The 15,593-nt window shown below is 43.2% G+C and overlaps 1 protein-coding gene across 2 annotated transcripts in view; it reads left to right on the plus strand.

Moving 5' to 3' along the window:
• The window catches only part of LOC115394383 (sodium/hydrogen exchanger 9-like), a 72,339-nt gene that overhangs the window by 14,892 nt on the left and 41,854 nt on the right, over nt 1-15,593 (plus strand). For both annotated transcript variants that reach the window (XM_030099687.1, XM_030099688.1), the window contains exons 6-8: nt 5,726-5,831; nt 9,320-9,458; nt 10,173-10,278. In XM_030099687.1, the coding sequence (XP_029955547.1) occupies nt 5,726-5,831; nt 9,320-9,458; nt 10,173-10,278 (351 nt within the window). The remainder of the gene's footprint in view (nt 1-5,725; nt 5,832-9,319; nt 9,459-10,172; nt 10,279-15,593) is intronic.

Genomic DNA, 15,593 nt, shown 5'->3' on the forward strand with positions numbered 1-15,593 from the left:
TAAAAAAAATGTAGTCACGTACTTTCTTCTAATGGAGTTGAGGGGATTAATTTAATTCCCTGTTGGCCACCGTCCAGATGCATCGCTCTCAGTATCATAGCTGCCTAATTTGGTGGAATCAGCAAAGCGGATCCCATGCGCTCTTACTTAGACGGCCATGAGGTCTGCCTCCGTTAAACCTCGCTGGACGCTAGAATTTGACCCAATACAACTTCCCTTCGACCCTTTAAACTGTATTATGTCTGAAATAATTGTCTACTCTTTCTACCTTATGGCGTTGCTGTGGAAACTGATGAACACTTGACGGCTGTAGGACGGGGTTGCCATGACAACATAGCCAACTTGCGCGTGCGTGTGTTTGTGTGTGGGGAGAGGGTGGGTGCTTTTTCCTTTTCTTTTTTTTTTTTTTTTTTTTTCCATTTCGCTGTGTGAGCGGTGCACGACACGCTGTCATCAGCCAGGCATGATGGGAGCAGGGAGATGGAACAATCCTGACTCCGGGGTCTACCTCACCCTCTCCAGATAAGGGATTTTCCTCAACCAGGAAGAGCTTTAAACCTGTCAAAGACCAAGGAGCCACATCTGTCAAAACATGTCCGGAGGCTGCTCTCTTGCCACTGCTTGGATCGTCAGTCTGGCTGTATCCCGGCTGTCTCGCCCTCGCCGTCCTGATAGTTACCACAGGGCCAAACATCACTATCAGAACTGACTCATTATTCAAATCACAAAATTCCCCGGAACTAAATTAAAGCTTTGTTTTTTGCATCTCGGTCTCAACAGGTGGAGTGTTAATCCACCAGGAGCTGTTATTGTTTTGAATGTGATATTGCCTGGCCTTCACTGCTTCAGCTTTCTGTTTTCCTACCTGACTATATCCGTTTGTTTGTGTTTGTTCTGTTTCTCTCCATTTCTTAGTTGCTTATCCTTATGATATAATTCTTTTCCTTTCAGAGCCAGCTGGAGATCATGTATTTCACTTGCAATAGTTTTCTGTCCAATATAAAAAGTGTATATATATTCAAAGACAACTTGTAACTTTAAATTCAGCAAATCTCAGTGGAATTTCTTTGCAAAAGCTTCCTGTTTACCTAATATTCCGAGAATTTTCCACAATATTCCCAAGGACCGGAAGTCCATGCATGGATGCAGCATCATTTGAAACAACACTGTCCCACAGGATATGACCGTGTGAGAAAATACTCATGCCCTCATCTGCAGACAAGGTTGAACTGTGGAAATTTTGTATTTATTACATTTGGAAGTGATTACATTGTAAGGAGGCAGCAGTTTTGAAAAAAAAAACAAAAAAAAACCCAAAAAGAAATCTTTCCCTGATTGTTTTTTTCCCCTGCCATCTCCTTCAATATCCAACAAAAACATCAGCTAAAAATTACATTTTTAATCAACAAAACAGCAATTGTTTGCAACAGCAAAATGCCTCTGAGATCCCAGAGGGACTGTATTGATGCTGTCGGTCAGGGAAGGGCATCTTTGAAATTGGTGCTTGAGTACTGCATTAATCATTTATGATGGGATTATTAATGTTAATTTAATGAAAAGAACTTGTTTTTTCTGATCAACATGTAGATCTCAACACAAGCATTTGATGTTTTTCCCCTAAAAGAAACAGAATAAAACAGTGATTTATTAGTAATTGTAAGATGCTGTAGATTTTGTGAGCACATTCAAAAGACAACGACAAAACATTCCTGTAACTTAAAGGTGGTTCCATTACAGATGAACGAGAAACTGAAACTCAAAACAGAACAACGCTACGTAAATATGCCACTGTGTCACGTCAGTCTGGAAATCAGTGTAACTGTTGGTTTAAATCCTTGTAATCTAGTCTAATTTAATCTACAGTGTCAGTGAACATAATCCGAGCGGTTCTAGAGCTGATATCTAGCCGGAGACACTCGAGGTGTCAGGAAGTGGAGCTGACAGCGCATGTCACCATCACGTCAATGTCAGTATTTTCCCTGTCAGTCAGTGTCACCGCTTAACTGTCCTGCGGTGCCTGGCGCGCGTGCGCGCGCGCGTGCACGCTCATTTATATTCTCAACGCCTTCTGCCTCTTATAAGCTGCCGAGGACCTCATTGTTCTCTCAGACGATACAGTGTTTTGAGACGTTCGTCTGTGGAAATAAGTGATGAGCTGTTTATAGTTTCAAAACCATTCAAAACATAATAAGTGAGCCAATAATTTATTATGACAACTTATCTTGTTGAGTACAACATAAAGATTGTCATTGCTAAAGTGAACAATAATATACTCTGTAATTTAATACTGGCAGCATGTGTATACCTGGCATTGATTTCAGAAGCCAACTTTCTGCTGACAAGTGAAAAAGCAGAGAATGATTTGCAATATGAAGAACAACTGCACTACAACAAGCAACAGAAAAAAAAAAAGAGTGGTAACACCGAATAGAAATCAATTAGTATTTAATTGAAGGGCTCAAAGCATGGAAACAAGATTTCCAGAAAATCTTTTAATAAGATTGTCGGCTATGACACAAAAATGTTATAAAATTCCATCAGGGCTCATGTGAAAAATCTACTTTGCTTGTATTTCTCTCCTAAGCTGGATCAATAACTGGCTACAGCTGGACTAAATACAGGAAGGCCTGATTACTAACAACCCAGTTCAATCCAATCATCACTAGAAAATAATGAAATTTTCTAAAATGTCCCACAAGTCATGCAAATGAAATATTGTAAAGAAGATTTAAGCACAACAGTCAGACACCTCAAGTTTCTCTGACTTTGTAAGTTCTGCATGGAATGAAAAGTGCAACATGCAGATACACCAGAAGGCCCCGGGGAACAAACTGTCTGCTTTCACCCTCAGGGGTGAACGTCTCGCTGCAACCAACAGCAACAAGGACAGACCCACCCACAGCTCAGCTATAAGGGAAGGACATATGGGAGAGAGAGGCGTCACATTGCACCGATGCACAGCTCAGCAAACTCCCGGGACACAGACCGAAGCAGCCGTCATCACAGAGGCAGACATCCAGCGCCGAGTCCCAGTTGCCGGGTTCCTGCTGAGGACAGTAGAGAGAGATCTAGCAATCCCAGCTGACAGTAAGATCAGACATAAGGAACGTGAGAAAGTCATGAAGCACTAAAGGAGCAGCTTCAACAGATGTGGAAAAGGAGGATGAAAGTGGTCTCAAATGCATCAGGGTGCAGGATTTTAAAGTAAAACGTTACAACAATGAGACACTAGGTTTAGATTGGAACTGAATTATGCATTTATTTTTATTGAAGTGAAGATGATCTTGCAGATCGTCAGTCAGTAGGGCAGGTCAGCTTTCAATTGCAAGTTTCGGGTTCGATCTCGCATTGCTCCTGAGGGATTGAGTGTCTTCTGTGATAGTCGTCACCCACGGTGTGTGTGAAGTGAGTATTTTCATGAAAACACAACGGCTGTCATTTTGCTTCTACAGTACCTCTAAAGTGTTCATCACCCTATTGAAACATCAACTTACTTATAAGACCTGTCTGTCGTTTATTTTAGTCGTTATGTTGCTTTTTTCTTGTTATTGCAATAAACTCATGAACATCAGCCCGTTCCTTTTAAGAACAGGTGTTGCACTGATTTCTGTAAGGCTCCGGAAAAGCTGCACGCCCCTGAGAGCGCACGCAGTGGAGCACATAATTGATTAACCCATCCATCCATCCACTATAAATATTGCATATAGACAGAAATAACCATTTGATTTCCCAACTATCTGATGGAACTTTGGCTGAATTTAATGCGTGAATCGGTTGTCAGACACACATCAGCTAATGTGTTTCAGCAGTGCAACTGCTATGTTTGCACACAGCTACAACGTCTTCTTAAAAATAGCATTTTAAAAGTATGATACCTGGTACCGGCAGATTCTTGGTGAAAGATCTATTTGCAAAACACCTCTAACACAGTTATTTTCACTGGATAGCCAAATCCCAAAGTAACCCCTGTAAGTCTGCACCTTCTATTGATTGATATGTCTTCAAAACCGCCTAATCCTGTGGAGGGTCACGGGGTTAGGAGATGATGGGAGAGGGCAGGATACACCCTGGACAGGTGTTCTCACCATCACATGGCATCAGTTATTTTTATTTTCTGTATATCTCAATCATAAAAAAAAGTTTACAATCTGCCAAAACCCAATCTCTGTTTTATACTTCATTTACAGTGTATGCAGTTTTTCTGTCCCACATTCTGTTAAGGCAGAGCTCTTATTAGATTAGTTCATGTTTGTTTTTTTATTGAGTTTTCATTACAGTCATGTTACTTCTAATTAGCTCAATCCCATGCAAAAAAAATTTTTCTAGTTTGTCTAGATAGAAGACGGATTGCTAGAAAATGAGCATGAGTTATACGGAAACCTCAAGAGAAATTATCCCTCAAACATGGTCAATTTTGCTGTGTTGATTGCACAAGAAAGCATTTGGGTAAACTTCCACATCAATATGCATGAGACACCTGTGTCAGGGCCTGAACTATGTGGGAGGCAGTCTTTGAGGACTGAGCCGATGCTATTCGAAGCATGAAGATGTTTACCTGTAGTTTCCCATATTAGACTGTAATTGGCTCCTTTGGATGTTTTCAATCAGCTGTAGAATCTTTGCTCTAATCGTCCCCGTTTCCCGGCAGCATTCTCTCTCTCTCTCTCTCTCTCTCTCCTTCTCTCTCTCTGCAGTAAACCTGGCTAATGAGCGCTCTGCCATGTACAGTATATTCATGTTCCCTGAACATGAACATGATATAAAACAGAAACACCTGCAGCTCTAATAATGGGAATAATCATTCTCGTCGGTATCTTTCAGCAAAGGAATTTATTCAAATCACATTAAACAATTCAGCCATTTACTTTATTTGGATGATTTGTAATATCTACCCTCAGAACTGCTCGCAGCAAATTATGGACCAGCATATTTCAACTGTATGCACTGTGACTCCTTAATGCAGGCCGTGTACTTTGCACAACACACGGCCACACATTTGGACAAAGATCTGCTTCTTTCATGTTTTCCTTTGTTGTTATTGCAATCAGGCCCTGGAAATGGAACAGTGTTTGCTGTTATTTTCCGTGTAATGACTGGACAGAGTGTTTTACTGGAAACTGGCACATTTACTTCCGTTATGCATTCAGATAACTAAAAATAAAGCTCATATTCGTTTCTTTTTATGCTTTCCTGTGCTGCAGTATAGGCTTTGTTAGAAATGCAGTGGTTCTGAGGTTGCTGTATATGTTGTGAAACATTTCTATTTGTTTTCTTTTCAGTAACTTTCATAACAGTCATTTAGCCAGCTGAATACATGTATACTGTCTGATTCTCATTTTAAATTGTTAATGCGATCAATGCATCATGCTGCAGCTGAAATGCTTTCTCTACAGCTTTCTTTTTTGTTTTTCTCAAAATGTCTTCTCCAGTGCACTGCGTATTGTGATTTGCTAAAGCAGAACAAGTCTTAGCCTGGTTTACTTACTTTGGCTGTTCCAAGTGTCAAAATCCTCATTTCACTTCTGTTCCTGCCCTGACACTGTCTGTCAGCTTTTATTATTACTCTGCTACTTTAATTCCTCTGGTTTCTGCCATCTGTAACAGCAGAGGTGACATTCTCATCCCCTTCTGCCTTGTAATCAGCTGAAAAGTACTTTGTTTTAAAATTGTTATGCAGTGTTCATTGGCACTGACTCTGTTGTTTTGTTTTGTTGTTTTTTTTCAGTCTCGCTCCTTGGCCTGTTGTCAGAGCTGCACGTGGACCTCGATCTGTACAGCCTGCTGTTTGGGGAGAGCGTCCTGAATGACGCCGTAGCCGTTGTCCTGACACAGTGAGTATTACGCTTCAGGATTCGCTCCGGCGCTCACGTAACAATATATTTCAAGATTTAATTGTGTGGGCGCTGAGATTTTTTTTTTTCCAGCACTGCGGGGGCGAATGTGTCAAGGACGGAAGGCTGGATGAATGCTGCCAGCTTTAAGGAAAGGGTGTGATTGGCAAAAAAAAAAAAAAAAAAAACAGCATGAGTGCCTCGGATGCTATGCAGTGGACTGCATAAGCGAGTTGCCCCGAGCACTGTCAGCATCTCATTAAGGTGCTCAGTGGAGAGACTTGCTGCCAGAGCAGAGACACACTCCCAGCTAACAAACTTGGCTAACATAGCTGCTGTCAAATTCAGACAAAATAAAGTATAAAATCCCTGAAAGCTCAGTGGAGTAGCTGTGATGCAGTCATGCCTTGTCCATGCATTTCAAGTGCCTCGTTCCCTTTTGCCTCCACAGCCTCGTCTCTCCAGCATGCATGTTTGTCCTGCTCACACACATTTCAGTCATTGTCTGCTGTGTTTACACATTGCTGCCGAACAAAGCCAGTGAAGAAGACTTGCTAACAGATGGCAAGATGGAGACAGAGAGCGAGGCGAATTCACACGTGTCGACATTCATAACCAGGCAGGCAGACATGCGAGTGAAAGATGACAAGATTAGGACGTGTGTCCAGTACCTGCGCACGCTGGCATCTCTTTGTTTTGATGCCATCGTTATGTACATCGAAGTGCAGCGCTGGAAGCCCTGCACGTCTCCTCAGACAAACGGTCAGATAGTGCCATGTTTGTTCCTGGAGTGGCGTGACCGGCCTTCATGCCATCTCCCGTCACTTGACTGCGTCGCTAGCCTGCCGGTCGCGCTGGCCCCACACACAAAGCCGGCCCTTATTAGCGAGCCACGCGGGGTCCTGGCACTGGAATTTTAACAAGCTCCCAGAGCGGCTCAGCCTTACGCTGACGTGCCCTCTCCCAGGCACAAAACTTCCTGCTCAAGCAGCCGTGACCCGGCCACCATTCAGCCAGGTCCCACGTTAAAACATCTTGGGATTCTGACTCTTTAGACCAGCTCCGAACACTTGGAGATACAGTCTTCTGAAGGTCACAGTGATTCACGGCCAAGCTGTGTCCTCATATCAATGGAGCCTCCACTTTCACAGATGGGGTAATAGATTTCCTTTTGCAGCTTGCTGAGCTCATTAGTGACAGATTGACTAATTCTTCCTCCGCTGTGGAGATTGAGGCATGTTGTGGTGTGTTAGATCATCCCAAGCTGACAACACAGTCAGTGGAGATGAAATATGAATTTATTTGTCAGTTTTTAACCTTTTCTGACATCCCTCTTCCAATAAAGCATTTTATTTTTAGCAACAGACAATTTTCACAGTTAAACAACCACATTTATTGAGTTTCTCCTTGCGTGTGGCGGTCTTGTGGGTCCTCCTTCTAAGTCATTATACTGCGACTCATTAAATGCAGGAAACAACAACAAAAGGCATCACTTTCACATTTTTGCTTTTGCTGAGTCAGCGGTTTTGTAGTCATTTAAGAAAACACTTTGAGTCTGAGGGGAGTGCATGGGAGGGTCTGGCTTAAAAGTTCTCATTCCAGAAAGACAACCAGCTCCCCCAGCCATGTGCTTCATCAGAGACCCCCCACCGCCCGCCGCCGCCGCCGCTGCCGCCGCCACACAGAATCTCACATGCACATGACTTCTCCCTCCCTCTGTCCTCCCTGTGAGGCCTCTTTTGCACTCAGTGCCTTCCATGTGGAAGTCTCCCATCCCCCCACAAAGTAAATATTTATAGCAGCATGAATAACATTATACTACTATCTTGGTGAGTAACAATAGTATTTCCCCCGTTTCCCACTAACTGCTCAGAGAGACGTCTCTGAGGCCAATCATTTGGAATTCATTGTTTTCAGGAAAGGATTTTATTTCTAAAGAAGGCCGTGGATGCTCAGAATGACTCGAGTAAATTGCACTTGAAGGCCCAGCTCAGCATAATAACCACATGATCCTAAGCCCGCTGCTCCAGACTGGTTTAGAACCAGGGATCTGGCGGGCTGTGTTTCTGATGACTGAACATGTTTTAGAGCTATAAACGGTGCTGCCGCTTCACAGAGCCCAAATCTTCAGCATTGAAAATTACTTTAACTAAACTCAAATTTATATCTGAAACAAACAAAAAAAAAGAAGCAGCTATATCCTATGTTTTCAGTCGAAGCACAAGCTTTGATCATGGCTTAACGTCTGTGGCCTTGACTCAGAAAGTGGGACAGAAGTTTGCTGACGGAAGACGTGCCTGAGATCCTTTTCTGACGGTGTCAAAACGTCACGACCGTTGCCTCGCTAGACTACACACTTCTGCTAACACGCATGAGCAAAGCAACAGAAAATGACACTTCAAACAACATCAGAGAGCAACCAGCTCTGCACCACAACAAGACTCCGAGAATTCCCAAGGAGGTAAAACGTTGGACCACGTCCACGTTCTCTGTCAGTTTCCATCCCAAACTCTTTCCCCTGCACGCCGGTGAGTTCTGCTCGCTTCCTGAAGGCACCTCTGGTGGATATAAATCACGGCCAGGATGTTGTTGTTGTCGTTCTTACATATAAAAGTAGTGATCGTCACATTCAATTCAGTGGAGAGCGGCATTGTGCAGTCAAACTTATACTACAGTTCATGAAATCCACGCGGCGCAGTGTAGCAGGTAATAATAAAGACGGGTGAAAAATCGTGTGGCCACCAAGAGGAGAAGCAGCAGAAAAGGCTTCATCACCTCTGAAATCTGGCATGGACCTTCAAAATGCTGTGAGCGGATAGAAAAAGGGTTCAGGATGCAGCCAGTTCAAACAAAAGCAGATCTTTGATGATGAAGAGCGCATTTAATGAGCAGGAAAAATCTCTCAAAAAAACGGAAACCAGAATCAAAGTAAATAAAATTCCTTATTCAGGAGAAGGAAAGATCCCGGAGGGGGCACTGGGCAAACAAACAGGCAGAGATGATACACAAGGTATAGACAGGAAAACCGAGCTGGACGAGCTTGAAAGGAAACCGACGAGCCTGGGAAAAGCGTTTATATACAACCTGGGAGCGGAGAGACAATGAGGCACAGCTGGCATCCATGAGGGTGATGTGGGCCGGCCAGAGGAGCCCAGAGGAGGACGTGATGCAGAGCAATGAGGCACATGAGGCTGCACGTGAACGTGAAAACAAACATGGACTATAACCAGAAAATAACACCGTAACCAGAACATCATGAAACACAAGGACGCCGAGAACCCGAAGGGAAAAAAAAAAAAGATATTTTCAAAAAAATACACGGGGGCTTTAACAGCTGCCTGCAGTCACAGCTGAGCGGCTGACCTGACCCTTAAACAGCTCAGAGACGGAAGCGCATATGAAAACTTCAGCTGTTCTCGTAACCACGTTTTATTTTTATTGACTGTTTGTTTCTTTGTGTTTAATTTTTTTTGTTTTTTTTCCTGCAGTGCCATCGTCACCTACCAGCAGACCGGTGCGGGACACGTCTTTGACCACATTGCTTTTTTCCGCTCCGTTGGGCTTTTCCTCGGAGTGCTTGTCGCGTCCGTCCTCCTCGGTTTTATATTCGCAGTAATAACAGCCCTCATATCCTTTCACCTCCCCCGGTCTCTGCTCCTGCACCCCACGCTCAATTATCACCTCCACATCTGCTGCAGTACAGTCGCTTCCTCATTTTTCTAACCGCTTTTTTTTCTCACAAAGCCCTCGTATACCACTTCTGTCAATAAATAAAACAGGCCTAAGTCTAACGGGCTTCTGCTGGCTACATCAAAGTTGTCAATCAAAACACAAGATGAAATTCTGATTTCCTCCTTTGTCCAGTATTTCTCTCTGATCCAGTAATTAGAATTTCAGATGAAAAATGTGGACGTGTCACTGGAGGATTGGGGCAGAGCTCAGTTCTTATTTACATTGACTAATCTCTGGGTGCGGGCGAACTACAAAGTGAGCATTTATTAGATTTCGCTGATATTAAGTGTAGCAGAAGGCTGCTTATTTTTGCTGCCTCTTCTAACAGTAGTGTCTTTAAGAAATTCAGCTTGACATGTGGTCGCCTAGTTATCTTTTAATTGCTTACAGAGGAGATCTCAGATAATTACACTCACAATCAGACCTTGGAAGGTGTTTGTATTGTTGTTAGTGAGATATTTATGGAACTTGAGAAATCAGAACAGAAAACTGAACAATCATTATCGGTTGTGCATGCACAAGCGTCACATATTTGTATTGCAGCTGTACCTTTAAAGCTGAAATACTGCGTGTTTTATGCTCTTGAATATCTTTAACTTTGTATTCCACCTCACTAAATTCACCCGGCTGTGGGAGAACCCTCTGCTGGAGACGTCCGTCTTCGTCCTGCTGTCCTGGAGCAGCTTCCTGTCCGCTGACGCCTGTGGACTCTCAGGTGAATGCTTTATGACTTATTCTATTTGTGTCTGCGGCCACACCAGCGCCCTGGGTGGCTGAGGAGGTCAGAGTGAATACAAATCCTGTTACTGAACCGGTGCCCCCATTTCCCCTCGGGCACCTCCTCGCAACTGCACGCACTGACTTGCCCCACAATATCAGTGACACGAGCAGCTGTTTGACTGGCAAGCTTCGCTGCTTCGAGGCATCTCTGTGACCGCTCGCGCTCCGCAAAGTTAGAAACGATGTTGGCACATGCTCCACATTCTCCGCTGTCCAGACATGACTGACTGCACAGCTCTCCGCTCGACAGCAGAGTCTCTTTTCTTCCAGTCAACCTTGTGAAATAGTCAACAAAAATTTTGTCTATTATACGTGTAACCCGGATCTCACGTAACTGTGGGATGGGGCCTGAGTTCGGTATGAACTAGTAAAATTAGCTAACACAAATAAGGGACACAACAACTGAACTTTTAAGACAATAATCCTCCAAACAGGGTTTATTTTGTATCGATGAAATAAAATAATGAAATTCTAAATGAAAATGCGTTTTAACAAAATATAAAATATATACAGAGACAAAAACTAAATATCAGTCCTTTTTATGAATTTTCTTTCAAACCTTTTTTCTTATGAATTAACCCTTTTTCATGAAAACCTCTTTTTACTACCTTTTTAGATATTATTTACAAAATCCCAGATATATTTATATCACAACAACAACCAACATAAATCAAATTTGTGGGCCCACACTCACACACTCCTCAAACATTCATTTTGCAAATAACCACGTTGCAGGCCTGATTCGAAGCTGGGGAGCGGTGAGGCCAGAAACCGTGGGGCCGCTTCACTCCAAATTGAGCAACAGAAAATAAAATGTGCACTTTTAGTAATTCTTTTGAGTACTCACGGATCCAAGGGGTTAATAGGATGAATGGGGAAACGAGTGGTAGCAGTCACAAGGGCACAGAGGAGTAGATGGTCTTTTGTGAAGATGATGATGATGAGATGAAACAAACTCAGATCACTGAAGAAACGAAGCTGAAGATATCATTGAAGAAACGAAACTGAAGATAACACTGAAGAAACAGCAGAAACTCCGCCGGGCCTCTGGTCGACGCTCCAACCGGCTCTCTCTCAGTCCACATCTGATGCAAGAATATTTCACTTAGTTCAACTCACACTTATTATAAGTATGTGCTCATACAAGGCTTAAACTGAGCATATTGAGGCTCATTGAAATGCCAAAGCTAACAGCTAGTCGCTATGTAGCACCAGACACATGATTTCCTTTAGCACTGCAACCACAAGTTATAGCACAGAAATACACATATCTGTTACCTGATGCAGATCACAACAGTCACACTCTGGATCAACTGGTAGTCAATCTTCCATATAACTTGAATGTTCTCCACAAATCACGATGTTTCCTGGCCGATCACGGCTGACATGAGAGAGATCTATTTTTCTTCCTGTTACAGCACCGTGCGCCACTTGTCCCGCCCCTTACGCAAAAGAAGATCTCTGATTGGCTATTAAGTCACAACCAAACCAGTGACAACAAAAAAACACCATGAGTGACAACTGAAACAAAATCAAGATAGTGTGCACATCTTTTAAGGAAACAATGAAACCAAACTTATTTATCTCTTTCAATTTCACACATAAATGAACTTTATACATTTTACACTGTAAATACATTTCAAATGAATTCTATGTTTTTTAACTGAATGAACTTTGTGGCTCTTTTAACTTATTTACATACAGAAATGATTCATTTTTTAAACATTTATGAAATCTGATTGTCTTTTTATGCCTTTTAAATGTCTTTTATGCATGTGTCTAATTGGACAGGGCTACACCCTCCCCCTTCTAACCGTGTAGATGTCCTCATCACACCTTTTCCTTTTTCTTTGTCTTAGAAACATGTTTCTTTGTCTCATGTTCTGAGATTTTCACGGATGTTTTATGTTTCTGTCTAGGTGTCTTATAGGGTTGGTCTTGAGGGTTTAACTTTAGTTGAATAACCATGCCATGATGCATAATAGTAACTGGTTCACTGGATGGATAACCAGGTTTGTCATAAGTAAATCGCATGGGCGGTTTTGATTTTCTGTGAGATTTTCGAACAGGGGAACTCCGTTTATGTTTTCGTCTTGAACTTTCATGTGATTTGTCATTTCTGGCTCTGCTTGAAGAGGGTGATGTTGCTCCCCCTTCTGAATCTTGTTCTTCTGCAGAGGCATTTGTTTCTTGAACTTCAGAATCCACTTCAGAAGGTGTAGAGCTTTCAGAAGATTCTTCATTCTCACTTTCTTCAGTAGGTTGATTTTCCGGCATGTCTGGGTTCTCCTCTTGAGAACTTCCATCCTCCTCTGAGCTTTTACTGCTCTCATTTTCTTCAGGGTCCGGATTTTGTTTATTCAATTGTCTCCTGACTTCATCCGCATCAAATTCCCAAGGAACATGAGCGGTTTCCAGCTCAGAATCTGATGATGCAGTATCATCCTCTGTTTGAGTAGGCTGAGTTGTTCTTTGGTTTTGTCGGTTACGAAGTGATCTGGTGACAGGTCTCCGGACGGGTTCTTCTTCATCAGGAGGATCTGACATCCTGACCAGATAACCGATTGGCAACAGATGATCTCGATGCAAGGTTTTGGTCGAGCCGGAACCATATTCTGGTTTAACTCTGTATACCGGTAGGTTGGGTAGCTTTTCCACAACGACATATGGAGTTGACTTCCATCGATTTTGGAGCTTATGTTTGCCTTTTATCCCAACATTCCGGATGAGAATTCTGTCCCCTTTGTCCAATGGCTGATCTCTCACTCGCTGATCATGACGAGCTTTGTTTTTTAGGTGACTCTTTGTAGCTGCTTCCGAGGCCAGCTCGTAGGCTTTCTGGAGATCTTTTCTCATCTTAACGATGTACTGTTGATGAGAAGATTCACTTTCACCATCCGGTGAGATCCCAAAACAGATGTCTATGGGCAGTCTTGCTTCTCGGCCAAACATGAGTAAGTATGGCGAAAATCCAGTGGCATCATTTTTAGTACTGTTATAAGCATGTACAAGATGACTGATATGCTGGCTCCAGCATTGCTTTTTTACAGTATCCAAAGTGCCAATCATCGCTAGGAGAGTGCGATTGAATCTTTCTGGTTGCGCATCGCCCTGTGGATGGTAAGGGGATGTTCGTGATTTCCGGATTCCCAACATGGATAACAACTCTTTCACTAGTCGACTTTCAAAATCTCTGCCTTGGTCTGAGTGTATCCTAGCCGGCAGGCCGTAATGCACAAAATATTTCTCCCACAATACTTTTGCAACAGTGATGGCCTTTTGATCTTTGGTAGGAAACGCCTGTGCGTAACGTGTGTAGTGATCTGTCACTATCAACACATTAGCAACACCTTTGGAATCTGGCTCAATCTGTAAAAAATCAATACAGACAAGATCCAAAGGACCATTACTGGTGATCTGATTCAGCGGCGCGGCACGCTGAGGGAGCGTCTTCCTGGTTATGCACCTCCCACATGTTCTAATGTACTCCTCAACCTCAGCTGCCATGCGTGGCCAATAAAATCGATCATTGACCAATTCTCTGGTTCGCTCGACACCCATGTGTCCACAGTCATCATGCAGCGATCTTAAAACCATGGGCCGATATCTTGATGGCAAGACAAGCTGTTTTATTTGTTTTCCACATGGTTTTTCTTTCAATCTATAAAGTACTCCATCCTTAGATTCCAGTTTGCTGCTTTCACGGAGGAGCAAAAGAATCTCTGGCGGATCACTTTTCGAGTGATTCAGTTTCTGTTTGGTTTCAACTGCTTTCTTGACTGGTCCAATTATGGGATCCAAATCTTGTGATGTCTGAATTTCTTTTGGGCTCAACTGGTCAAGTGCGCTCATGCTGAGATTCACTGGGAACGCAAAAGCATCAGGCACCACCATGCCAGGAGCTCCAAGCTGATCCACCAACCGGTCTGGTGCCTCTGCTTCTTCACATACAGTGGCCCGTTTGCAGAGAGCTTTAACCCCAGCAGGTTGAATGCTCACCCAATCTTTTTCATCTCCTGGGGCGTACTGACGGGACAATAAATCAGCGTCGATGTTGTGTCGCCCAGGCCGGTACTGAATGGTGAAATCATATGTGGCCAGAGCAGCAAGCCAGCGATGACCAACTGCACTGAGCTTGGCTGAAGTCAACACATACGTTAATGGGTTATTATCAGTCCTGACAATGAATTTTGCACCATATAAGTAGTCATGGAATTTGTCCACAACAGCCCATTTTAATGCCAGAAACTCCAATTGATGGACTGGGTAGTTTTGTTCTGAGTCTTTTAGTTTGCGACTTGCGAAAGCAACAGGTCGAAGGCCTTCGGGGTATTCTTGGTTCAGGACTGCACCTAATCCGTTCATACTGGCATCCACATGCAAAATGTAAGTTTTTGTGGGGTCAGCGAAGGCTAAAACTGGGGCGTTGATCAGGCAGTCACGGATTTTCTCAAATGCATCTTGACAGGTCTGAGTCCACCGCTCTCCAAAAGGCTCTGATGTTTTGAAGTAGACCTTACTTGAATCTGTTTTCTTTCTGGCCTTAGGGTCCTGCCACAGGGGAGCATACCCTTTGGTAAGTTCAGAGAGGGGGCGAATGATAGCGGAGTAATTTGCAATAAACCTCCTATAGTAAGAGCAAAAGCCCAGAAACGACTTTAGAGGTTTTAGGTGAGTGGGAACTTTCCAGTCTTTCACCACTTCCACCTTCTCCTGATCAGTAGCTATCCCATTTGCAGAAACAATGTGACCCACGTATTTGACCTGAGGTTGACAAAACTGACATTTGTCAATGGAAACTTTTAATCCAATCTCCTCCAGTCTGTCCAAAACTTTGAGCAGCCTCTGTTCATGCTCTTCCAGAGTTTTTCCAAAAACAATGATATCATCCAGATATACCAATGCTTCCAGAAGATGCATGTCACCAACTGCCTTCTCCATTAGACGCTGAAATGTTGCAGGCGCTCCTGTGATTCCTTGTGGCATGCGTTCAAACTGATAGAAACCGAGGGGGCAAATAAATGCCGTTTTTTCTTTATCTTCCTCAGTCATTGCAATCTGGTAGTAGCCACTACGTAGATCTAATACAGAGAACCATTTGCTGCCTGACAACGAATCCAAAGCGTCATCAATGCGTGGCATTGTGTACTGGTCTGGTACGGTGCGGTTATTAAGTGTTCTGTAATCGATACAGATTCTTATGTTTCCATTTTTCTTTCTCACAACAACAATTGGTGAGGCGTAGGGACT

Source organism: Salarias fasciatus, chromosome 9 (genome assembly GCF_902148845.1).
Source record: "Salarias fasciatus chromosome 9, fSalaFa1.1, whole genome shotgun sequence".
Lineage (NCBI taxonomy): Eukaryota > Metazoa > Chordata > Actinopteri > Blenniiformes > Blenniidae > Salarias > Salarias fasciatus.